This window comes from Mustela nigripes, chromosome 7 (assembly GCF_022355385.1).
Source record: "Mustela nigripes isolate SB6536 chromosome 7, MUSNIG.SB6536, whole genome shotgun sequence".
In the NCBI taxonomy this organism is placed as follows: Eukaryota; Metazoa; Chordata; class Mammalia; order Carnivora; family Mustelidae; genus Mustela; species Mustela nigripes.
Window position 1 is genome coordinate 74,317,840 of NC_081563.1, and position 26,957 is coordinate 74,344,796.

The 26,957-nt window shown below is 42.1% G+C and overlaps 1 protein-coding gene and 1 pseudogene across 1 annotated transcript in view; both read left to right on the top strand.

The window, feature by feature from the left end:
• CRACDL (CRACD like) overlaps positions 1–26,957 on the top strand; it is a 132,560-nt gene that overhangs the window by 53,505 nt on the left and 52,098 nt on the right. Inside the window, exon 2 of the mRNA XM_059407815.1 lies at positions 23,077–23,156. Coding sequence (XP_059263798.1) covers positions 23,087–23,156 — 70 coding nt within the window. The 5' untranslated portion in view covers positions 23,077–23,086. The remainder of the gene's footprint in view (positions 1–23,076; positions 23,157–26,957) is intronic.
• LOC132022377 (large ribosomal subunit protein eL19-like) lies at positions 3,955–13,830 on the top strand (annotated as a pseudogene).

Consider the following 26,957-nt stretch of genomic DNA (forward strand, 5'->3'; position numbering starts at 1 on the left):
AAAGTCATTAATTGCTAAGTGTTGTGGGAGCTCTGTGTACTACACCCAAATCCCATGGAAATATTTCAGGAAATGGGGATTTTGCTGCTTTTTAAAGATCTTCAAAATCCAGAGAGGCTGGAATAATTTGGAACATTAATTTTCTTCACATAACCAGCCAAATGTAAGTTCACATTGCTCCATGTCCTTACTCTCCAAGCGTGGTGTCTCTAGATTATGGCATAGGAAGATATTTATGTCAAACCCGGCCAGCCCCCACATTTGAATCACACAGGAGCACTTTGTCAGGGAATCTTACCAAATGGCTGAAATAAAATCAACTATCTGAGATTTTTTTTTTCTTAGACATCCCAAAGAAAGTTAACAAAGTGAAAGACCTTAAAAGTGATTATGGATTTGTTACCTAATGCAAGCTGCCCTTGGATTTTAGCTACATGAGTGGTAAGGCTCACTCACTGAGAACACATTTATGAAGCACCAACGGTGTGTGGGTGAAGGCTCCAGAGATGAAAAGAGCTCATCTCTGCTCTTAAGGAACCCAAGGTCCAGGAGCAGAGATGTGTAAGAAAGAATGTGGTGACTGGCCAGAGGTTCCCAGGAAGGACGCAGGGCGCCAGACAAGCACAGAGTTTTCCCAGGGCCTGGGTTGGTGGTGGGAGTTGCTGACGAGTGTGGGAGGTGAAGAGCAGGAATTCCAGGCAGGTGTGCTGCATCTCGGGCATGGCTGCCTGTGGTTTTGTGGGGGAGAAGAGGGGAAGTAAGGGGGGGATGGGGCCGACCGGAGGGTGGGATTACCATTGTACTTCCACTTGTGGATCGCAAACAAGCAGTACTTTGAGAACCTGATGTGGAAAATGTATTTTGGGGGTGCCTGGATGGCTCAGTCAGTTAAGCATCTGCTTTCTGCTCGGGTCATGGATCTCAGGGTCCTAGGATTGAGCCCCACATGGAGCTCCTGCTTTAGCAGGGAGCCTGCTTCTCCCTCTGCCTCTTCCCTTCCCCTTGCTCGTGCTCTCTCTCTCTCTCTGTCTCTGACAAATAAATAAATAAAATCTTTAAAAGAAAACAAGATGTATTTTCATTATACGTTCTCCTCAGCTCCAACATGTTTTATATGTTGGCTGACTCACACATCTCCACAGAAAGAGAAATGTGTGCTAATTTCACAGACCTTTATTTTTCCGAAGTAACTTAATGGTCTCTTCCGAGATCAGATACGAGTCCAAGCCACTCCTATCGTAATGGAGACTGAGGCCCAGAGAGGGAAATGATGCATCCCTAGTCATTCAGCCGGTTAGTAGCTCTTTAGCGGTAGAGCCAAGGCTAGAAGCGTTCTATAGATACGTTGCCATTTCTGCCAACAGTGTTGCTGCCCCAAGGAACAGGGAGTAGCTTCCCGGAGTCCTGTGTAAGGAGTCGTTCTGATAATGATGCTGGGCTTGGTTACTGATGTGTGCCAGGGACGAGCCATGGGAGAACGGCCATGGACATGGCCTGTGTTACCATTCCACCTTACCTTTCCTTGTGATGATAAAAACAAAGTAGTACTGGGCGCCTGGGTGGCTCAGTGGGTTAGGGCCTCTGCCTTCAGCTCAGGTCATGATCCCAGGGTCCTGGGATCGAGGCCCACATTGGGCTCTCTGCTCAGCAGGGAGCCTATTTCCTCCTCTCTCTCTGACTGCCTCTCTGCCTACTTGTGATCGCTCTCTCTGTCAAATAAATAAATAATTAAAAAAAAAAAAAAGTAGTACAAAAATTCAGAAACTGTGGTTTGTGGTCACTTTAAAAATGAGGCTTCCAAAATATTCATGTAAGTCAGTAAGCACATATTGGGCTCTGACACAGCTCTCGGTGCTGGGGACACAAAGCCGTATCCCCTGTAGCTTGGCCCTTACTAAGCTCAGCCTCAGGGCCAATGTCATGTTCAGTAAGGAACGTCAGCAGCCTGTAACAGAATGGGAAAACTCTGAAAAGTAATTTAACAGATTTATGCTCTGCAGTGCATTTGTACTGGTTGTCTAAATCAGCTGTTTTCTTCTAAATCAACTTAAAAACTAAGTGAATACCGTTTAAATAGGTAAATCAGCAAGGCACTGTTAGACCTATTAATTCGTTAAAATAAGCTACCTGTATCCTTACACAGTTCAAAAAAACAAAGGCAAACAAGTCAAGATCTAGAATTTGTTTTCAGGGATTTTACACTTTCCTCAAAGCTTCGCATCTAACTCCAAACCTGAATGTTCTCCAGTTCGGACTGATCACTGGAGCACTCTGGTTTTTGCTCTCAATAACAGGAAGCTAATTCGGGGGCTCGTGGCTTAACCTGGGATCAAGCTGGCTAATGGAAAATCTGAGAAATGACCCAGAGGCAACTGAATAGGCCAGCAGGCCACATTTGTGCGGTGACCAAAGGTGTCACACATGCCCACAAGGGCCAATCCTTGGTAGCTCCAGCTACCAGGTAATGATTCAGCATGGGGCATCAAGGGTTTTGGGAAACAACACAGAGAATGGGCTTTGCTCATGCTGATGGAAGTAAAGAGGTACAAGTATCTGCATTTATATAAAAATATTAAAAAATAAATGTAACAGGAATGAGGCAGCCAAGGAAATGAAACATATTCCCTGGTAGGCTTGTACTTGCGAATGCTGGTTACCACATTGTGATAACTTTAAAGTCCCAAGTGTGTGTGGGGGCTGTTCTAGAGGCACAGAGAGGCTAAGTGCCATATGCCCCGTGGAGTCTCTCCCAGTTGGCTTCTTGGCAGGCCCTCGGGGACCCCAGGTCTGCATCCCTGTTCCAGGGCAGTTTGGGGGAGGGGGGCGCAGAACACAGTGGGAAGGGCCCACCAGTGGACAGGAGACACGGGTGGGACCAGAAGAGAAGCTGCGTCCTGTGACAGATGCTCACTGTGGGCCCGGACGTGCCCGGCAGCCGTAGCTGAGAGGATTGCCTGCCTTGTAGTGGTACTTTCTCCTCCAGCTTGGAGACGGATATGATGTGGAGACACGGGGAACAAGTGGGAAATTACCTTGGAAATGACAGGCACGGCATCTCCCAAATGAGCTCTTGGTTCCAGTGGATGAGAGCCCTCGGTGTGCCCTGCCCTGGGCAGGAACTTGCACTCCGGAGCTGCCCCAGCTTCCTCAGGCTGCCAGGTCAGGAGACACAGACTCAGGGAGGGAAGACCCCAAGTCCTGATCACTGATAGCCCCTGTCTTGCCTTCAAAAAGAAACTATTAAAGCTTCTCATAATTATGAATAAAATACAGTTTCAATCAGAAAAATTGCAAAACCTTCGAAAAGCACAAAAGGAGAGCTTAAAATACATACAGTTACATGACCCAGAAATAACTGCAGGTCACATCTCTTTGTGGTCCTGCCTGTATTCCTCGTATACATCCAGAGACTTTCAAAAAATAGTGGGTTTTGTTGCACACACTCTTTTAGAACACAGGGCTCATCTAGGGAGGGCCCATGGACAATATCCCTGGCATCCCCCGGGGACCTGGTAGAACTACAAGCCTGTCAGCCCCAGCCCAGATGGGCTCAAGCAGAATCTGTGATAGGCGGCTAGTAGGTGGGTGGCTGGTACCACACCTGGGTGAGGTACAGGCTTTGATTTGAGGATCAGATTTTCCACTTCCTGGGTGGGTGATCTTGGGCAGGTTGCTGAACTTCTCTGATCCTCTTTTCTTACCTACAAAAAGAAGATGAGATGTTTAATTCAGAGAGGTTCGTGAGCATTCTGTGAGAGAAGGTATAGGCCATCTGAGACCTGGGACCTGCTTTAGTCTCTTTCCTCTGAATAAAATGAGCCCAGGGCCCTGACACAAAGCCCTTTGATGTCCTTGCAGAAAGCTTTCCTGTTGGGGGTTTATAGACTCCATTAGAATATTAGTGTACCAGGGGCATTACTGGCCTTTCGGTTTGGTTCTTCCATGTCCCAAGGGATGTATGGCTTTGGCACTGCAAAGATGGGCAAAGAAAGCAGCAAAGAAAGGAAATTCATGAACATTTTTCTTGAAATTGAGCAGAGTTTTAAGATCCAAACTGTGTCGCAGAGCACCCACTGGGGCGAGGTACAGAGGAGTGCCTGTGCAAGCTGCCTGGAGCCCATCTTCCCCTCCTATAACTCTCGGGACCAGGGACATCCAGCACCGTGACCCCAAGATGGGGCAGGCCATAGCAGGTGGCAGCGGGATGGGCTCAGAGCTTAGTGTGGCTGGCAAGGCCAGCCTTGAGCAGGAGTGGGTTGTTGCCTGGGTCTTGCTGGGTTTGCCTAGCTCCTGCCTCTGGGGGAGGGCTGCTACCTGGAACCTCAGAGACATGATCCCTGAGGCCATCCCTGACTCTTCAATAGTTCATTCTACCTCATGGGCCCCTGAAACACCTATAGGAAATGAGGGACCCTACCAGCCTGTTGTCCCTCTTCTGGGAGGAGGCTGAACCCTTAGCAGCTGACTCCCGCCAGCATCGAGGCAGGCGGCCTTCAGGTCTAAAGCACACAAAAGCGAGTATATATAAAAACCTTCAAAGCTCTTGGTGATTATTTCCCAAGTTCTCTCAATTCACTGCTTTCTTTTGTCACCATCACATACACGGCTCATGCTTTATTGTTTAAGTTGTGAACCGTCTGACAAGAACTTTATATAGATGCATTTTGGAAAACAGAAAAGCAAGCTAGGACTTTCTTAGAACCATCTTCCGAAGTCAGCCCCACCCCCTGCTGCCTGCCTGCTCCTTGGTTTCAGTGATAATACAGAATCACACTTGTCATCTAGAGCCTTCTGCCAACCCTCCAGACGTTGCCTGGAAACTGCTGACTGTCCTGGTTAAGCAGCCTTGAGACATTGGACAAACAGGAAGCAGGTGGCATTGTGAAGCTGGGTTTTGGGAGTCTATCACTCCTAAGTGGCCCAGCTACAGGTATCAGAGAAGACATCTCCAGGGAGGGTGGCATCATTCTGGGGAGAGGCCTGGGAGCCTCACCAAGCTGACAGCAACGGGTGCTTTCTCCAGTGGTATGGTCTGTGCCCCTGCCAGTTGGGGCCCCTGCCAGGGAGTAGGATGAGCCAGTGCCCCACGAGCACAAGCATTTGGAGGGTCCCAGGAAAACAGACCAAAAAGCCTATCATGGACCCAGGATAACATGATGGGTCTTTAAAATAAAGAACAAGAAAGCAAAAGCAAAGCTAAGGAGTGTGTGTTCAGTGGCAGAGACAGAGGTGTCCCCAGCAGTGGCACCTCGCTCCGAAGGTGGCAGCACACTTAAAGGAGGGCAGGCCGTGCTGTGTGTTCTGGGGCCGGAACAGGTGGGAGGCATACGACTTGACTGTGTTAGGCTCAGAATCCGCTTGGGAATTTTTTCAGCATTGGATCTTACTTCTTCCCGGGGTCAGCGACTACCCAGATAGAAAAGGCAGCCTTACCCCATTAGTGCCCTCTGCCTGCCCCTGTGGCAAGCAAGCCCAGTGAAACAAAGTTGGTTATTTTTCATCCTCAGCCATTTGGCAGCGACTCAGAAGGAGGCAAGTGCTGGCTCCGGACCAGCTTCCTGCGGTGCCAGGCCACCCCCAACGACCTTCCCAACTTGGAGTGAAAGAAGCAAGTGAATGTGTTCTTAGCTTTTACTTAACTTTTACTGCTGTGTGTTTCACCCCTGCCTGGGGGGCTTGCAGGGCCTCAGGAGTGGCTGTACTTGGCAGAGGCCCCACTTCTTGTGGCCGGGGAGGTGACAGTGTTGCCAGACCTAGTGAGGCTGCTTGGGGACACAAGGAAGAAGGCTCTGGATCAGCACCTGACGGTGTCCCAAGGGCCCCGGCCATGGTAGGATGTGGAGATGGGACCGGGAAGGCCCCTCTCTCCTGCCCTGCTGCTGGTTTCCAGAAGGATGAAAGTGCAGGGAGCTTACTCAGCACCCAGAGGGTGGCTTCCTGTGAGCAGTGCCTCAGGCCTGAGCCCAGGTGGGCTTCTGAGCACAGAGAGATGGGAGGCGGGGGTGGGAGGCCACAACTGCCATCCCTGGGGCAAAAGAATAGACCTTCTGCATCTCTTGTCATGTTTTCTAGTATGTTTATGCCCTCCCTCATTACAGACGTTAATCTATCTCCTTGGCGTGTACGAATTGTTTTTCTTTGTGGCACATGCATACGGAGAGAGGAGAAGCAGGGAGCAGAAGTGGCGGGGGAATGAAAGGAAGGGAGAGGGGAAGAGGACTGGGAGCATTTTCCTCTTCATGTGCCACACCTGACACTGGGATCCCCATGGCATAGTCTGTACACTGTGGCGGGGAGAGGGGGGCAGAATGTAGCAGAGGCCAGAGTAAAAGACGGTTAGAATTATTCCTGCCCTTCAGGACCCAGCTTCGGGGACTTGTCCCCAGCTGATAGACGGGGCTGTGGGAGCTGCCCTGCTGCCCACAACTGCATCCTCTGAAGCTATGTGGTTCCTGGTGCAGTGGGTTCTGTCACCGTGGTGCAGAGGAAGCAGAGCCGTGGCCTGACTGAGCTTCACTTGCTCAGGAGAAACAAGTCATAGGTCTTGTCCCCCGGATGGAGATTTCTCAGTATGGCAGCCTCTGTCAGTCAGGTGATTGTCACATCTGTGCGTCACCTGGGCTGGTTGGATGGTCTTGGGATGTAGATGGTGTGCCTTCGGCAGCACACCCCTTGGCAATGTGGGGGACATTCAGGGACTTGGGGGCAGATGGTCCAACCCACCGAGCCTCACTCTTTTCTTCTGTTACCAAGGGGCAGCCACCCAGCAATTTAGGATTCCCTGTGAAGCCAGGCCTTTGTGCTGTGTAAAGCCCTATGCCTGGGAGTCCTCCTCATCATTGTTCTTATTTCAGAAAAATCTTTTTACTGATAATTATTCAGCCTCAGTGTCTGAGTCTGCCTATTTTGAGTGGGCCAGAATGAGAGGTGGTGTTATGTCTCCTTATTAATAGCCCTTGGAGCATGACTTCCTACCAAAAACAAAACAAAAAAAATCTCAGCGGTGCATCTGCCGTGCTGCTGAAATGCCAATCACATATGTAACATCCTAAATAAATGAAGCTGTAAGAACTTTCTTTGTGTCAGTAGTTTTGGTATACGTCATTTAAAAAGCAAGTTTATGGGGGAACCTGGGTGGCTCAATTGGTTAAGCATCCAACGTCAGCTTGGGTCATATCTCAGGGTCCTGGGACTGGGCTCCATCTTGGGCTCCCTGCTCAGTGGGGAGTCTGCTTCTCCCTCTCTTCTGCCCCTCCCCCTGCTCATGCACAGGTATGCACTCCCTCCCTCCCCCCCCCATCAAATAAATAAAATCTTTCTGGAAAATGGGTAGTTTATTATCTCAGTAAACTGATGAAGTTAAATGTGATCCAGCCCTGGGAAAGCTTCCCTATGCCTTGGTTTCTAGTGTCCCCTTGGTCAGATGTGTGTGCGGCCTTCTGCCCAAGGTACAGCTCTCCCTTCAAGACGCAAAGCTTCTAAGTCACACAGCATCTTGGCAAGACATCCCCAGCATTAGAGTGAATTCATATGCTGTTTTACCAAGAACTATGCAAATACAGTATCTACATTAAGGTTGCAAAGTTGGAAGGTCTTGAACTCACCTCTTTTTGAAATAATAGTTTTGTAGAAGTCTCTAAGAATTTTTTTCACCTTAATAACCAGGGAATGTCTAAACTAACATTCTTCAAATTTCATATGCAAACTTTCACTCCTGGATATGTAAAAGCAGGTTCCTCCTGTGAGAGCTGGCATGTACCACAGTCTGAGATGTAACTTTTATTGAAGAATATTGACGGAGGCTTAGGCTTCATGTGTGAACACAGGTTCATGTGTGCCTGTCTCCATGTACACACTGTGTCGTATGCATTCCCAGCTAAGTAGCTTATCAGTTTGCCCATTTACGAGGATTCCTAATACCATGAAATCAATTGTTATGTAAATTTCCAAAAAATGGCATAGGTTATCCAATATAAGATACTTGTTTATATGCTCATAACCTATGCTGTTTATCTTGTGGATGACCAAGTTTGTTTGAATGAAACTTCTTTCTTTTCTTTTTCTTTTTCAAAATTTTTAATTCCAGTATAATTAACATACAGCATTATATTCGTTTCAGGGGTAAAACAGTGATTCAGCAATTTTTAAATAATTTTTTATTCTATTATATACAGTACATCAGTAGTTTTTGATGGAGTGTTCCATGAGTCATTGTTTATGTATGACACCCAGTGCTCCATGCAGTACGTGCCCTCCTTGATATCCATCACCAGGCTGACCATCCCCTCACCTCACGTCCCTCTAAAACCCTCAGTTTGTTTCCCGGAGTTCATAGTCTCTCATGGTTCGTCGCCCCCTCCGATTCCCCCCCTTCATTTTCCCTTCCTTCTCCTAATGTCCATGTTATTCCTTATGTTCCGCAAATAAGCGAGACCATATAATTGTCTTCTCTGTTTGACTTCTTTCACTCAGCATAATCTCCTCCAGTCCCACCCATGTCGAATGCAAATGTCGAGTAGTCATCCTTTCTGATGGCTGAATAATATTCCTTTGTATATATGCACCACATCTTCTTTATCCAGTCCTCTGTTGGAGAATATCTCAGCTCTTTCCACAGTTTGGCTATTGTGGGCATTGCTGTGATGCACATTGAGGTGCATGTGCTTTTTCTTTTTACTGTATCTGTATCTTTGGGGTAAATACCCAGTAGTGCAATTGCTGGGTCATAGGGTAGCTCTATTTTTAACTTTTTGAGGAAGCTCCCCACTGCTTTCCTAAGTGGCTGCACCAGCTTGCATTCTCACCAACAGTGTAAGAGGGTTCACCTTTTGCCACAATCTCCCCAATGTTTGTTGTTTCTTGTCTTGTTGATTTTTGCCATTCTAACTGGTGTAAGGTGATATCTCACTGTGGTTTTAATTTGAATTACTCTGATGGCTGATGATGTTGAACATTTTTCATGTGTCTGTTAGCCATTTGTATTTCTTCTTTGGAGAAGTGTCTATTCATGTCTTCTGCCCATTTTTTGACTTATTTGTTTGATGGTGTTGAGTTTAAGACGTTCTTTATAGATCTTGGATACCAGCCCTTTATCTGTAGTGTCATTTGCAAATATCTTTTTCCCATTCAGTGGGTTGTCTTTTTGTTTTGTTGACTGTTTCCTTTGCTGTGCAGAAGCTTTTTATCTTGATGAAGTATATATATAGAAGAATGAAACTCGATCATTCTCTTGCACCATACACAAAGATAAACTCTAAATGGATTAAAGACCTCAATGTGAGACAGGAGTCCATCAAAATCCTAGAGGAGAACATAAGCAGTAGCCTTTTTGACATTGGCCACAGCAACTTCTTTCAAAGCAAAATGTCTCCAAAGGCAAAGGGAACAAAAGCGAAAGTGAACTTCCTGGACTTCATCAAGAAACTCGTTTCTTTGCAAAGAAACATGCCAGTGAAATGTGGCCAGTGCCTCATTCTTTCCAGAATTCCTTGCTGTTCCTACCCAGCCCATAGCCAAAGGGAAGCCTGAGGATGGGGCCAAGGCATCTGGAGCAGGGCCGTCCTCTGCATCCATATTCCTTCACTCCTGAAGGCCATCGAACTTTAGCTCTGCATGATTGTCCCTCAGTAATGTCTAAAGGAAGACAATGGACAGGCAGAACTCGGACTGAAGAAGTGTGACATAGTTTAGCTAAGTGGAGTGAGAAGTGGCCTTGGGAATTGACTGGGTAATTGAGACTGTCTCATTTTTATCAGGAGGTGATTCTTTTATCTAGCAAGTGTTATAGGTACATCTGGTTCCTCCCCCCCGCCCCACCTTCCTTCCTCCATTCAGCAGTATTTACTGAGCACCTGTTGTACATTCCCAATGCTGACTTAGTCTTCAAGTTTTGATACGGGATGACTCGCTTCCCTAGGCCAAGCCTAATTTTAGTGTTTCATAAGATAAACAATTACAGGATACTGGAAACTTCAAAACTGACCACCCAGTATGTTCCTTTACTCTCCCCTCTTGCTCCACTCAAAACACTGTGACTCAATGTCTGAGTTCTTTGGTTTCAACCCTTTGCTCGTAAGACTTCTTGGCTTTCTTTTCTCCCAAATGTCAAAATGAATCTATCCACCACTCCCCACCCCCCGCTTCCTTTCTGACAGGTGGACAGAGAAGGTTTTATGCACATGCATCTAGGTGTCAGAGAAATGGCTGTGGTAAAGCCAGCCTTGATAGCCCTGTCACTTTGGGGTGGATACAGTGGTCAAGGCTGCTCTGGAGGATAATAATATCTATCATGAATCACGGAGCTGCCACAATTTTTGAAGAGAGATTTCTCACAGGAGCTTTGCAAGCATTACACATTCCATTTGCCTCAGTAATGTGAAACTTATTTTTCTAAAAAAGGTACAGGCGGATCCTGGTGTGACTCACTAGAGAACAATAGTTAAGTCACAATTTATTTTTATCTTTTTTCTCAAGAAAAGGAAAAATTGATTAAATGTATAGGGAATGTAAGCAGGCTTAAATCTATAAAACAGAACTGGATCAAAGAATCATGCGAATACAGATAATGATTAAAATTGGCAAATGCTGTTACCAGGAGGTGTGCTGTGGGAGGTCCTGGGTCATCCTGAAGGGACACATCAGTCTTTGTGAGGAAACGAAACTGAGGATAAGTTGGAATTAATAAGGCAAACAAGTAGGGTGTGAGGGTAGAGAAGAGCGTGTTTGAGCAGAAGAACAGCATCTGCAAAGGCCCTGGGCTGGAAAGAAATGGAACATTGTGTGAAAAGAGAGCAGGGCCAGGGCACACATTTGTGCCATCTGTGCACAGAGCCTCTGACTGAAATCCAGACTCCTTACCCCTCTTGTCCATACTCAGATTTACCCACCTGTATATTGCTCTCTGTTCCTGTCCACATCTTCAGCTTCCATCTGAGATCATATCCTCCTTCCTTTAGCATTTGTTTTAGTGTGGGATTGCTGGAGACAAATTGTATCACATCTTCTGTTCCAAAAAGCTATCTCACCTTTTTTTTTTTTTTAATTTCTGGTAACACTTTTTTTTTTTTTTAATCCAGGAGCTTTGTTGACATATAATTTATGTACCATAAACTTCACCTGTTTAAAGTGCACTCTCAACAGGTGTTGGAGGATTTATATAGAGTGTACAACTATGAACATAATCTAACTTTAGAATGTACTCATCTCACCCAAAAGAAACCTTGTGCCCACTAGCAGTCTCTTCCCACTCTACCTCTCTTCCCCCAGCTCCCCACCCCCCAGCCCTAGGCAAACACTAATCTACTTTCCATCTCTAGGGATTTGCCCGTTCTAGTTATTTCATTGATGTTGTGGTCTTTTGCGACGTAGTGTTCACAGTTGATCCAAATTGTAGCATGAATCAGTACTTCATTCCTTTTTATGGCTGAATAATATTCTATCATATGTATATACCACATTTTTAAAAAAGATTTATTTATTTATTAAAGTGAGTGTGAGAGAGAGACAAAGAGCAAGCACAAGAATGGGGAATGGAAGGCAGGGGAGCAGCAGACTCCCTGCTGAGCAAGGAGCCCAATGTGGGGCTCAGTTCCAGGACCCTGAGATCATGACCTGAGCCGAAGGCAGAGGCTTTAACCAACTGAGCCACCCAGGTGCCGCCATGTTTTTTTATTTGCTCATCAACTGATGAACATTTGGGATATTTCTACTTTTTGGTTATTAGAAATAATGCTGCTATGAACATTGATGGACAAGTTTTTGTGCACCCTCTTTTTCATTTTTTTGGTTATAAAATACACACAACAGAAAATTTATCATCTTAACCATTTTTAAGTGTGCAGTTCATTATTAACTACATTCATATTGTCGTGCAACCATCCCCACTGTCTGCCTCCTGAATGCTTTTCACTATGCAAAACAAGAAGTCTGTTCCCGTTAAACAGTCACTCCCCAATAAACAGCTCCTCCCCATTACGGCTCACCCCAGCCTCTAGAAACCACCATTTTACTTTCTGTCTCTATGATTTTGACTCTTCTGAGTAGTGGAATCATAGAGCATTTGTCTTTTCATGATCGGCTTATTTCACTTAGCAAAATGTCAAGGTTCCTCCACATTGTAGCTTATTTAAGAATTGCTTCCTTTTAAGGATGACAAGGAAAAACTTTCTTCTGTTATCTCGCTGGTTTTTTTCTATATCTTATAGATTTTTATCACTAATTTCATGCATTACAGTCTTCTTTTGTGTTTAGTTGATTTTTTTTGGTAGTGAAATGTTTCAGTTCCTTTCTTCTTTCCCTTTGTACATATTCTGTAGCCCCATCCTTTGTGGTTCCTATGGGAATAACATTTGACATCCTAAAGTTGTAACACTTTAATTTGGATTTATACCATCTTAGCTTTAGTAACACCCAGTCCCCTTACAAGTCTGTCTTTATTTGTTTCAGTTGTTCATGTCACAGAATAACATCTTTATGCATTGTGTGTCCAAAAACACAAACTAGTAATTTAAAAATACATCATTCTGTTATATAATGTAGAAAACAAAATGAGGAATTACAAACCAAAACTACAACATTGCAAGGTCTTCGACTACCAATTCCTTTTTAAGAAACATTTTAGGGTGGGGCACCTGAATGGCTCAGTCGGTTAAGAGTCTGCCCTCAGCTCAGGTCATGATAGCAGGTCCTGGATTGAGCCCTGAATTGGGTTCCCTGCTACATGAAGAGTTTACTTCTCCCTTCTCTTCCCCTTTCCCCCTGCTTGTGCACACACACTCTCTCTCAAATAAAAACATAAAATCTTAAAAAAAAAAAAATAGCACCTCACTAAGTCAGTAGAGCATGCAACTTTCTTTTTTTAAGATTTTATTTATTTATTTGACAGAGAGAGATTACAAGTAGACAGAGAGGCAGGCAGAGAGAGAGAGAGAGAGGGAAGCAGGTTCCCCGCCGAGCAGAGAACCCAATGCGGGACTCGTTCCCAGGACCCTGAGATCATGACCTGAGCCAAAGGCAGCGGCTTAACCCACTGAACCACCCAGGTGCCCCGAGCATGCACCTTTTGATCTTAGGGTCATGAGTTCAAGCCCCATGCTGGGTGTGGAAGCCTACTTAAAAAGAATTTTTTAAAAAGCAAAGAAGTAGATTAATTCTTCTCAAAAAATAAAAATAAATTTAAAATGTATTAGATTGGAGTTCGGTCTTTCCACCACCATGGCTGCTGCCATGCTCAGCTTTGGAAGAGGCTTACCTCTGGTGTCCTCCATTGTAGCAAAAAGAAGGTCTGGTTGGATCTCAATGAGACCAACGTAATTACTAGAGTCAACTCCCATCAGCAGATCTGGAAGCTGATCAAAGATGGGCTGATCATCGGGGAGCCTGTGACTATCCATTCCTGGAGTCCATGGCAGAAAAACACTTTGGCCCCACTGGAAAGCAGGCATATGGGCACAGGGGGAGTGAAAGGCTACTGCTAGCACTCAGATGACCAGGAAGATTACCTAGATGAGGAGGATGAGAATTATATGCTGGCTGCTTAGAAGATACTGTGAACCTAGGAAGACTGACAGCCACATGTGTCACAGCCTGTACTTGAAAATGGAGGTAACATGTGGAAAAACAAACACATTCTCATTGAACACATCCATAGGCTGATGTCATACAAGGCTGACAAGAAGCTTCTAGGACTGAGCTGAGGCCTGCAGGTCTAAGACTAAGAAAGTACCTAAGTGCCCTGAAGAGTGGCTCCAGGCCAAGAAGGAGGAAATTATGACTCTGTCCAACGAGGAAGAGGCCAAGAACCAAAGTTCCCCCTCTTTTGTCTATACATAGTGGCCTCGGCATTTACACAGATCAGTCATTCAATAAAACAAACCTTTATCTCCCCCCAAAAAAGAAAGGCATTAGTCTCATAAGTACATAGAAAATAAAAAGTGGAGTTATAAACCCATGTGCCCATGTGTTTACCTTTACTAAGATATTTCTTCATATGGCTTCAAATTACTATCTAGTGCCCTTTCATTCACCCTGCAGGACCACCCTTGAACAAATACTTCTTGCAGGGCAGAGCTGGTGGTAATGAACTCAGGTTTTGTTTATCTGGAGATAGCTTAATTTATCCTTCCCTTTTGAAGAGCAACTTTGCCACATATAATGTTCTTGGTTGACATTTTTCTTTTTAGCACATTGACTGTATCAGCCCACTGCCTTCTGCCTTCTAGACTCTCTGAGAGAAGTCTGCTTTATTGGGGATCTCCTGCATGTGATAACTTGCTGCTTCCATGATTCTTTTTATCTTTGGACTTCAACAGTTTGATTATAACATATCTCAGTGTGGGTATTTCATCCTGTTTGGAGTTCATTGACTCCTTGAATGTTTATATTCATGTCTTTTCATCAAATTTGGGAACTTTAGAGTCACTATTTCTTCAGATATTCTCTCTGCTTCCTTTTTTCTCTCTCCTTCTGGGACTCCCACAATGCCTAGGTTTGTTTACTTGGTGGTGCCCATAATATTCTTTTTTTATCCTTCTTGTTTCTCTAAGACTGGTAGTAATGCTCTTTTGTTTTTTATTTTAATAATTTGAATCTTCTCTCCTTTTATTTAGCTGAAGGTCTGTTCATTTTACTTCAGTCTTTTCTCTTTCTGTTCCTCAAACTCAATAATTTCCATTGACCTGCTTTCAAGTTTTCCAATTCTTTCTTCTGCCTACTGAATCCTGCCTTTGAATCCTAGTGACTCTTTCAATTACTGTACTTCTCAGCTCCAGAATTTATTTTTGTTTCTTTTTAGGTTTTCTCCTTTATTAACATTTCCATTTTGTTCATACATTGCTTTATTGACTTTCTCCACATCTTTCTTTAGTTCTTTAGATACTTGTTTTAAGGTCTTTGTCCAGTAGATCTGCTTTGGGCCTTTTTTTAGGGATAGATTCAAAACTGGACATTTGATTCTAATAATGTGGTAACTCCGGAAATCAGATTTTCTCTCTTCCTCAGGATTTGCTGGGGTTTGTTTTTATTTTTTCAATTGCTGTAGGCTCTCTCTGTGCCAAGGGATCAGCCATTAAATTAGTTGATTTTCATATAGTAAACCAACCCACATTCTTTGCATAAATCTCAATTTTACATTTTTTGGATGTGATTAGCTAGTATTGTCTTGGTAATTTTTGTGTTTATATTCGTAAGTGATGTCAGTCTATAGTTTTCTTCTATTGTAGCCTCTGGTTTGACTTTCAGGAGATAATATTGGCCTCATAGACTGAGTTGGGAGTTATGACCATTTTTTATTTTTTGAAGAACAATTTGGAAAGGGAAAGTTTGTTATCAATTCTTTTATAAATGTTTAATAGGATGCAACAGTAAATATAACTGGGCCTGGGCTTTTATTTGTGCGAAATTTTAAGTGACTAATTTAATCCTTTTATTTATTGTAAAGGTAGTCAGATTTTCTATGTCGTGTTGATTTAAATTCAGTGGTTTGGTCATTTTTGGAATTTGTCCATTTCATCTAAGTTATCTATTTTTTGAAATATAATTATTCATAATGTTCTTTTTTATCCTTCTTGTTTCTCTAAGACTGGTAGTAATGCTCTTTCATTTTTTATTTTAATAATTTGAATCTTCTCTCCTTTTATTTAGCTGAAGTTCTGTCAATTTTGTTGATCTTTTTTAAAGAATCAACTTTTGTTTCATTGATTTTCAAAATGTTTTCCTATTCTATATTTCATTAATTTTTGCTTTAATATTTATTATGTTCCTTCTTCTGTTTTCTTTCAGTTTCGTTTTCTCTTTTTCTAGTTTCATATAGTGGAAAGCTATGATATTGGTTTAAGATCTTCTTTATGTGGGTGTTTATAGGTATAAGTTCTTTTAGGCAGTGTTTTAGTTGTATCTCACATGTCTTGATAAGTTGTGTTTTTTTATTCATCTCAAAGTATGTTATCACTTGTTATTTCTTCTTTGACTTGATTGGTTATTTAGCAGTGCATTGTATAATTTCTGTGTGTTTGTAAATTTCCCCAAATTCTTCCTACTTTTGATTTTTAACTTACTTCCATTGTGATTAAAGAGTGCATTTTATTTGAATTAACTCATTCTAAATTTATTGAGTCTTATTTTGTGGCCTGCCATATGGTGTCATGGATAATGTTCTATAGCAGGGAAGGCAGCTATGTATTTTGTCATTGAATGGAGTGGTACATATATAAATATATTGTAATTGATTTATAGACTTGCTCAAGTCCTTTACATCATTGTTGAGTTTCTGCCTATTTTTTATCCATTTTTGAAAGTGAGGTCCCCAATTATTAAAGCTGCCACAATTATTATTGAATTGCCTTTCTCAATTTTATCAATTTTTGCTTCATGTGTATTGAGGCTCTGATTTTAAGTACATACCTGTTTATAAGTGTTCTGTCTTCCTGATGGATTTACCAATTTATCATTACAGAAAGACTCTGTTTATCTCTGGTAACAGTTTCCTCTTAAAATCTGTTTTTCTCTGACATCAATACAGCCATTTCATTGGTTATTTAGGAGCATAGTATTTAATTTCCACATATTTGTGACTTTCCCAAATCTCCTTCTCTTATTTACTTCTAATTTCCTTCCATGGCTGTCAGAAAACATACTTTCTGTAATTTCAAGCCACTTAAATCTATCCAGGCTTGTTTTATGGCCTAGATGTAGTCTATTCTGTAGAATCTCTCATGTGCACTTGAGAAGGCTGTTCGTTCTGTTGGGTGGAGTACTCTATAGATTTCTATTAGATCCAGTTGGTTAATGGTGTTCTTCAAATATTTTGTATCATTGTTGATACTCTGCTTAGTTCATCACTTATTGAGAGTAGGGTGTTGAAATCTTCAGCTATTGTTGAATTTTATATTTGTCAGTTTTTGTGTCATCTGGGAAGAAGCACTAGCTCTGAGACGCTGAATTCTTTGTCCATGTTCTCCCATTTGCAGGACACTGGAAAGCAAAAGATCTCACTGATCAAATGACATTTTCAAGACAGGTATTTGGGAATGGTTCTAAGATTTTTCAGATGATCTGGCACATGAGCATTGGTATTCAGATTCACTTTGATTTACTTTTATTTTTTTAAAGATTTTATTTATTTATTTGAGATGGGGTGGAGAGCACAGAAGAAGAGTGAGAGGAAGACGCAGACTCCACACGGAGCAGAGAGCCTGCCGTGGGATTTGATCCCAGGACCCCAAGACCATGACCTGAGCTGAAGGCAGGCACTTCACTGATTGAGCCACCCAGGTGTCCTTGACTTATTTTTAAACATAAACTGCATTTGTGGTTCTGTGATCACTGGTTTGTAATTTTCTTAGAAGTTAATTGTAATTGTCATCATTCACCCTGAGAATCTCAGGTGAGAATCACAGGCAAAGGTAGAGTCAGCTTTCTCCAGGACTCATGACTAACCAAGTAGCCACAGGCACTGGAAGAAGTACAAGAGAAGCACACCTAGATTTGTCCTCACTGAAATACCTTCACCTGGGCCAAATTTACCTCTGTTTTTAATCTTTTCAAAGTTGCATTGCTTTGTAAAGAAAATATAGCTTCCTTCAGTCCTCCCTCAGTTTCCATTGAGAAGGGTCATGATAAGGACTATTTATTTTTTACAAAGTTAGGTATCAGTTTCCTAGAGGATTTCCCCAGTCTTAAATCAGATTGTAAGAATAGATCCATTTCTGGAACTGGATGATTTACTGTTTTTCATTCTCTTAGTACATCTGTCAGTCATCTGCAGAAACATCTCTCATTTTGTCAGCTGTCTTGGTCCTGCGTTGTGTTCCATTCCTTGCTGCAGGCACTGTCCTAGGTGCTGGTAGGAGAGCAATGGATGTAACTGGCACAGAGCTCATCCTGCTTAGCTCACCCTCTTGAAAGGGAAGGGAATGTTAGGCAGACATCTTATAAACAAGTTGCTAACAGCATTGCTGGGCATTGTGAAAGAAGGTACAAGGTCTGAGAACAAATACCACAGGGATCTGAACATGGCCTGTAGGGTGTGGTGGGATTGGCGGGTCTGTAGGGATGAACACCAAGGCTTTCGTACGTAATTATGTGCTCAGGTTATGCAGTCAGTTTACAGATATTTTTCTTTTTTTCTTTTCTTTTCTTTTTTTTGTTATCTTTCATCAGTGTTTTTTTTTAATATATATAAAAATTTTTTTAATTTATTTATTTTCAGTTTAACAGTATCATTATTTTTTCACCACACCCAGTGCTCCATGCAATCCGTGCCCTCTATAATACCCACCACCTGGTACCCCAACCTCCCACCCCCGCCACTTCAAACCCCTCAGATTGTTTTTCAGAGTCCATAGTCGCTCATGGTTCACCTCCCCTTCCAATTTACCCCAACCCCCTTCTCTCTAACTCCCCATGTCCTCCATGCTTTTTGTTATGCTCCACAAATAAGTGAAACCATTCAACAGATTAATGGATAAGGAAGAGGTGGTCCATATACACTATGGAGTATTATGCCTCCATCAGAAAGGACGAATACCCAACTTTTGTAGCAACATGGACGGGACTGGAAGAGATTATGCTGAGTGAAATAAGTCAAGCAGAGAGAGTCAATTATCATACAGATATTTTTCTTTGCCTTCTGTAGGTAAATATAATGGATTAGAACCTGTAAAATACCTTATTAAAACTATTCTCATTCTTCACATGAATGAAGTTTTGTAGAATTTTTTAATATAAGCTGCAACTAATGATGAAATTTTGCCAGGAGCCTGTGATTACAGTTAGGGTTCAGAGAGAGGGAGTGGGGAAGCCCCCCACCCATGGAGGCTTCATTAGATGCAGGACTCCCCTGGATTCTGTAAGTGCCCCCACTACTGATCACACTGATGAGTGCTGTGAACTACAGAGGGGGCTGGAGGCTCAGTCCCCTTTTAAATCAGTGAGAACCCCTGAAGAGATCCACTCGGGTCTAAGTTTGAAGAATAAGTTTTCCTTTCCCTGGACTAGAGCTGTCAGAACAGCAGAGGTTGGGGATGGTGCTAGAGGGTAGAAAGCTTGTAGGGGAGCATTGAGGTGGCCTGAGGTGCACTTGGAGTTCAAGGAAAAGGGGTGCTGGAAATTATAGGGTGTTTGCCACATTACCTTTCTCATTATGGTTTTCTTTCTTCTGGCATGTCCTTGAATTTTACTAGGAGTTGGAGAACATGTTTTTAGAAAGGTAAGCCCTTGGGCCCAGTAGAGAAGACATTCCGTCATAACAGCTCTATAGTATTACCCCTTGGGGTATCTGAGTGAAGAGGAAGGTCCTCCATATGCACATTCCACAGTCCCATGGGGTGGACATTCTAGAGTGGCCTGGAGTGTGTTCTCACCAGTTACCTGGCAGTGGTTTGGTTCTCCTTGCTCGACAAGCACAGGGGTCCTCTGGGAATCCAGATGTCTTGATCTTGGGTAACACTGGCTCTAACATGAGCCTCTTGCACAAGCAAACTGTCTTCATGAGATAGATTCAAACTCCCCCGATACCAGGACATGCTGGTTGTGCATGCTTTTGTTGACGTTAAAGCAAAAACATGCATTAGTATGAGGTGGGCAACAAGCTGCAGAAACTGACAGCTGTTCTCAGCAAGTGCTTGTGCGTGCTGTGTTTGCAGTCCATTTAATTAAAGTTTTCTTTTATCCCCATTTTATATATGGAGAAACTGAGGCTTAGCACTGGTATGTGGTGGGGTGAGGTTTCAACCCCTGGACTCCCTGATGTCCCAGTCTTTGCCCTTTTCCTCTGCACCATATTACACTCTTCTTGGTATAAAGATGCTCAGAACAGAAAATATAAGCAGGTTCTAAAACTTCCCATGTAAGCTGAGCCTGATTCCCATGTAATCTCTTCATCTGTGGGGTGATCTTTGCCTCTGTGTGTGAGTCCATTAACAGCCTTGGCATCTGGTTGTGCTCCCTGCATCCGGCCCCACCAGGATATGCCTTATAGCAAGTTGAAGACTGGGCTGTTCTCTTGGGCCTCCCACCAGCTCCTGAACCTGCTGCCATGTATGACTTCACCACAGCTGCATCATTCAAGCCAGGCGGAAGCCAGTGTAAGCATCCAGATCTGCTCCACCCTCGGTGGGATGCAGTGCCCTTCTATACCCCAACCCCTGGGGCTTGTGCACGCACTCTTCCACATAGACCTGCATGATCATGACTCCTCAAGGGTGATAACAGATACAGAATGACAGCCTTAAACCCCTTCACCCTAAACTGAGATGTTCTGGCAAACCCAGGGGCTGGTCTCCTGGGGCCTCTGGCCTCTGGGTGCAGGCATGTTTCTGCACAGGGCTGTTTAACAGACAGAGTCGTTTCAGTAGGAGGTGCATATCCTTTGGATTTCCTAGCTTTCCTGAAACCCCTCTGATGATAGCTCAGGACTCTCACCTTCACTGGGTCAGCACCTGCAAGAGGCAGGGAGCATGTCAGTCTCATCCACACTGCGTCCCAGGCCAAAGAAGTGCCCACCCTTGTTAGATATATAGTCAACATGAATATGCAGGTTGGTGTCCCTGCTTTGCTACTTTGAGCCAGTTAATATACTTATTTAATATTTCATTTTAATAAAATAAATATTAATTTATAATTAATAAAATTTATAATTAATTTAATAAAATAAATATTATTTTATTTGATGTATATTCTCGGTCCCAAAATGTGAATACTACAGATTCCTGGGGATTAAATGAGGTAGTTCAGATGATACACTGCATGCTTAAGAGTTCATTGCAATTGTTGTGGCTCAAGCAGTAGAAAGCTCTTGCCCTTGAACTTTCTAGTTCAGTGGCAGCCTTAAGGATGATACCCAGGGAAATAGTTGGTTACTTTTAACCAATCCTTACAATTTTGATTCTCTTTGCTTCTTACATTTTCCTGCTTTTCCTTCTTTGTTCCCTCTTTATTTCCATATAAATGCCCTGGTACCACATCCCCCTGCCCCCACCACAGTTTCATAGAATATCAGGACACTATGGGATCAGGGAGTTTGATAGGGATTGCGTCTGTACATTGCTTTGGGGAAATCACGATAAGGCTTTTTCAGTCCATGAACATGCGATCTCTTTCCATTTTCTGATATCTTCTTTAATTTTTTTCAGCAACATTTTATAGTTTTCAGTATACACGTCTTTCACCTCCTTGGTAAAATTTATTTCTCAGTATTTTATTCTTTTTGATGCTGTTAGAAATGGAAGCGTTTTTCTTATTTTCCTTTTCAGATTGTTCATTGTCCGTGTATAGAAACAACTGATTTTCATGTGTTCATTTTGTGTCCTGCAACTTTGCTGAATTCATTGATTTGTTCTAACAGTTTTTTGTGTTAGGGAGGATCTTTATAGTTTTCTACATATAAGATCATGTCATCTGCAAACAGAAATACCTTGACTTCTTCCTTTTCAGTTTGGGTGTCTTCTACTTCTTTTTCTTGCCTAATTTTCTCTAACTAGGACTTCTAATACGCTATTGAATAGAAGTGGTGAAATCAGTCCCTTTTGTCTTGTTCCTGATCTTAGAGGAAAAGCTTTCAGTTTTTCACTGTTGAGGATGATGTTTGCTCTGGATTTGTCAGATGTGGCCTTTATTATGTTGAGTTTCCTTCTATTCCTGTTCTTATTTAATGTTTTTACTATGTTAATGTATGGAATTTTGTCAGCCATTTTTTTCCCACATCATTTGAGATGATCATGTGGGTTTTTTCTCCTCGTTCTGTTGACCAGACATTTTTATGAAGCCAAATTATATGCACATTGGAGAAACAAAATCAGTAAAACTTTGTTCACCTTTTCGGGAATTGGCTAACTAGAAGATGGACATTTTGCCGTTAATATTAAAAACCTAAATGTTATACCCAACTCTGGCAAAGACCAGCAACTCCTTTCCTTTGTTAAATATTTTCTTTGTAATTCTCCCATTATTTCCCATTATGTGCTGTGTACAAGTGGTAAATATTAGTTGGCTAATTGGATGTTTGAGCTGCTTATGAAGTTTGAGGATTCATAGTAAGTGCCGGTAATAAACAGCTTTCCATATAAATGGTGAGTTAGTATGTATGGAGTAGAAGACCCTGTTTTAAAGGCAACCGTGGAAGGCAGGGACACAGCTTGAATTGACTTCCACAAAGAGCCAGGGCTTTTTAATTTAGGAAGAAACCATGAGACTGTATGGATGAAGTGATAATAATATCTGGGATGATTTGCTTTGAAATAACCTTGTGGGAGTGGGAGGAAGAAGGTGTAAAAATGAAACAAGAGTGACAATATGTTAAGTTCATTATACATTCTCTGTATTTCTGTATCTCTCTGAGATTTCTCATAATAAAAATTCAAAAGAACTCACTATGTATTAATGATGTTGCAGCTATATATCAAAATATTATTTAGCCATTAACACTTATGAAGAATTTTAATGATGTGATACAAGAAAATCAAGAAGTCAGTCTTCCTAATAAGATGTGGGCATGCACATACACACAAATATATTGGAAGAAAATCAAAACCTTAATTGTGGTTACCCTTGGTTAAGGTGGGATTTGGGGTAATTTTCATTCTGTCTACTTTCTAAACTTTCTACAGAGAGTAAGAGAAAAATATAATTTCCTTTTCTTTCTCAAGGTACAGCTAACAATCAGTGTGATAGCAGTTTGGCGTACAATGTAATGATTCAGCATTTCTGTACACTGCTCAGTGCTCATCGTGACAAGTGTTCTCTTAATATCACCCATGAGGAAAATATACTTTCTGAAAAAAACATTTTTGAAAGAAAGGAAACAAATATGTATTGTGCAAATTAGTGTAGCATTCGTTCCAGTTCATCGATTTCCATGAAATTGCTCTGGTTGGTGATTAGATAAACGTCTATGAGGCTACTAATCTTGAGCTGTGGACATGTGTTTGGATTTCGCTGCCCTGTACTCTGCCCTGGAGTCTCTCTTTGTTGGGGTGTGTGCAGGTGAAGTCGTGGGCAAAAAGCAGTCAGCAAAGCTGTTTCACTCATTGTTACCTTCCGTTAAGCATGTCCATTTTAACAAGAATTTCCATCTGATTTTAGTGAGCTGGACATGATTTCCACAAGGGTGATGGATATTAAGCTTCGGGAAACTGCAGAAGGCCTTGGGGAGGACAGCACAGGTAAGGCCCTCATTTCTTCTTCTCTGGGAAGAGCCCATGTCTGGTTGCAGGCCAGGGAGAGAGGCTGACAGAGCCAAGCCTTTGGATTATGTGTGTGGCAGGGCGGGGGGGGGGGGGGGCGGGGGTTCAGTTCATACTGTGTTCAAATACCCCATGCCCTTCCTACGGTGATGAGAGAGCATATCCAGATGATTTCAAGCCAATCAGGGCAGTACCCCTGAGTATCACCTCATACTTGTCAAATACAGGCTTTTAAAGTCACTTTACTCATTCCTGGAGGTAAATCTGTCCCCACGTTTGTTTGACTTGAAAGCAATGGAATCATTTATCACCTAAGAACATCCAGAGGATCTACTGGTGGTTGGAAAAAGTATGAGATGGCCTGATCATGCAGAAGAAATAATATTATTAAGAAAGAGCCTTTGATCTCTCTCTTTTATGGCTTTTATTCTCCTTTAGAGACCTTTATTATACCCCTTACTGAGCTAAATTCCAGGTCCATGACTCATGATCTCATTACATGTTCTAAGAGTTACCCAGTTGTGTGATTGGTTCACTGTTATCTGTCGGTTGTTATTTGTGTTTTGATAGAGTTGTAAAATTGGCATTAAAAAACACCGATCCGGGCGCCTGGGTGGCTCAGTGGGTTAAGCCTCTGCCTTCGGCTCAGGTCATGATCTCAGGGTCCTGGGATCGAGTTCCGCATCGGGCTCTCTGCTCAGCAGGGAGTCTGCTTCCTCCTCTTTCTCTCTCTGCCTGCCTCTCTGCCTACTTGTGATCTCTCTCTGTCAAATAAATAAAATCTTTAAAAAAAAAAACTTAAAAAAACACCGATCCTTGGACAACATACCTTTTTCCTAGATTAGCCATTTATACTCACCTTATTTCAGTAACAAAGGTCTCCATCACTGTCTTGTTTAAGGTTAAAATGCTAGTAATGATTTTCTTTGATATAGTCCCGGAGGAACAACTTCCATTAGTACTAAATCCTACATGCTAACCTTTAGCTTCAGATATTAAAATTTCATTAAAGATGCTATTTCATATATTATAGACAGATTTTCCTTATTATCCCATATTAGAACTACTTTTCCTCTGTCACATATTGATAGACACCAAATAGGCCTAAATACAAGGTGAGGTTTTAAAAATTAAATGTAAGAGAAAATGGAATTCAAAACTTCTCATATTCCAGGATATTGAATTATTAATTAAACAAGAAAATACTCTTTGAAGATGTGTTTCCTTAGTATGAAACAGCCTCCATAATCACCAGTTTTGGATATTTACAGAGGTTACCATGAGGAATCAGTTTTTAAAAAGAAAAAGAGAAACTAAGTATTCTTTTTTCCGAATAAGTGAACTAAATTATTCACATCAACCCCTTTGCTAAAATTTAAAATTCTAGATAAGCTTCAACAAATGGTGTTGGGAAAAGTGGACAGCCACATGCAAAAGAATGAAACTGGACCACTTTCTTTTACCATGTACAAAAATAAACTCGAAATGAAGAAAATGTGAGACCTAAAACCATAAAAATCCTAAAACAGAGCACAGGCAGTAATCTCTTTGACATTGGCCATAGCAACATTTTTCTAGATACATGGGCAAGGGAAATAAAAGCAAAAATAAACTGTTGGGACTTCATCAAAATAAAAAGCTTTTGCATAGCAAAGGAAACAATCAACAAAACTAAAAGACAACCTACTGAATGGGAGAAGATATTTGTAAATGATATATCCAGTAAGGGGTTAGTATCTAAAATATATAAAGAACTAATACAACTCATTACCCCCCAAAAAACAAATAATCCAGTTAAAAATGGACAGAAGACATGATATCTGATTTTGAACTTCTGTTCAAAGAAGACCTCTAGATGGCCAACAGATTCATCAAAATACGCTAAACATAACTTATCATCAGGAAAATGCAGATCAAAACTATAATGAAATATCACCTCATACCTGTCAGAATGGCTAAAATCAAAACCATAAGAAACAGTAAGTGTTGGTGAGGATTTAGAGAAAAAGGAGGCCTTGTGCATTGTTGGTAGGAATGCAAACTAGTATAGCCACTGTGGAAAACAATATAGAGGTTCCTCAAAAATTGAAAATAGAACTACCCTGTGATCCAGGAATCACACTACTGGTATTTATCCCCAAATACAAAAACATTAAGTCAAAGGGATACATGCACCCCCGTGTTTATTGTGGCATTATTTGCAATAGCCAAACTTTGGAAACAGCCCAAGTGTCCACCAGTTGATGAATGGGTAAAGAAGATGTGGTTTACATAAATGCACACACACACACACACACACACACACACAGGAATATTAGTCATAAAAAGGAATGAAATTTTGTCATTTGCAACAACATGGATAGAGCTAGAAAGTATAATGCTAAGCAAAATAAATCAGTCAGAGAAAGACAAATACCATATGATCTCACTCATTTCTTAAAGAAACAAAACAAACAAGCAAGGGGGGTGCAAAAGAGAGAGGGAAACAAACCAAGAAACAGATTTTTTTTTTTTAAAGATTTTATTTATTTGTTAGAGAGAGAGAGAGAGAGAGAGCGCAAGCACAGACAGACAGAGTGGCAGGCTAGAGGCAGAGGGAGAAGCATGCTCCCAGCCAAACAAGGAGCCTGATGTGGGACTCGAATCCCAGGACGCTGGGATCATGACCTGAGCTGAAGGCAGCCGCTTAACCAACTGAGCCACCCAGGCGTCCCAAGAAACGGATTTTTAACTACAGAAAATAAACTGATGGGTACCAGAGGGGAGGTGGCTGGGGGGTGGGGGAAATAGGGGATGGGGATGAAAAAGTACACTTCTCTTGATGAAGAAAAATAAAATGATTTTAAAATTCTAGATAAGGGGCGCCTGGGTAGCTCAGTGGGTTAAAGCCTCTGCCTTCGGCTCAGGTCATGATCCCAGGGTCCTGGGATCGAGCCCCGCATCGGGCTCTCTGCTTGGCAGGGAGCCTGCTTCCTCCTCTCTCTCTGCCTGCCTCTCTGCCTACCGGTGATCTCTGTCTGTCAAATAAATAAATAAAATCTTTTAAAAAAAAATTCTAGATAAGAAAAATCTTTTTAAAAATAAGAAATAAGAAGGTCAGAATTGAAAAAGAAATGGTAATCCAGAAAGATAAATGAGCATAGAAGCCACTTTTGCTCTCAGATCATTTACCAATCTTGGAAGTTTTGAAATTTCATTTTCACATCTTCATGGAGTGGTAGATGAGGCAATGGGTCAGATATCAAAGTACAGGTCCATTCCAGGTGGGCCGTATATGAGAGGACCCTCCTGAAAATAAGTTGGGAGCCCAAGGAGCAATAAAATCTGAGTAATTGTGAACCAGGGGTAAGTCAACCCTTTATAGATTTGTAGCTTGAGTTTCCATCACTTGGGTAATTTAGAGAATCTCGGCCCTTGAACTTGCCTAATATTATTCTTGGTCTGGATATGACCATAGGTACCTTATAGAATCAAGCAATCTTCTCTGAAGAAAGGTGCCTTCTATCTAGACTTCAAATTATTAAAGAAAATGTTTTCAGCTCCATGACAAACATACAGTCAGTGATGATCAAGCATATAAAGCAGTAGGGCACTATGAATGAGAACTGACACATTTTGGGTTCAGTTATGTCTCACCAGAAGTCATAGTTTGAAGTCCTAACCCCTAGTGGCTCAAAAAAATGCCCTTATTGGGTCATTGAAGATATAATTAGTTAAGAGAAGGTCATATTGGAGGATGGTGGGCCCCTAATCCACTACGACTGATGCCCTTATAAAAAG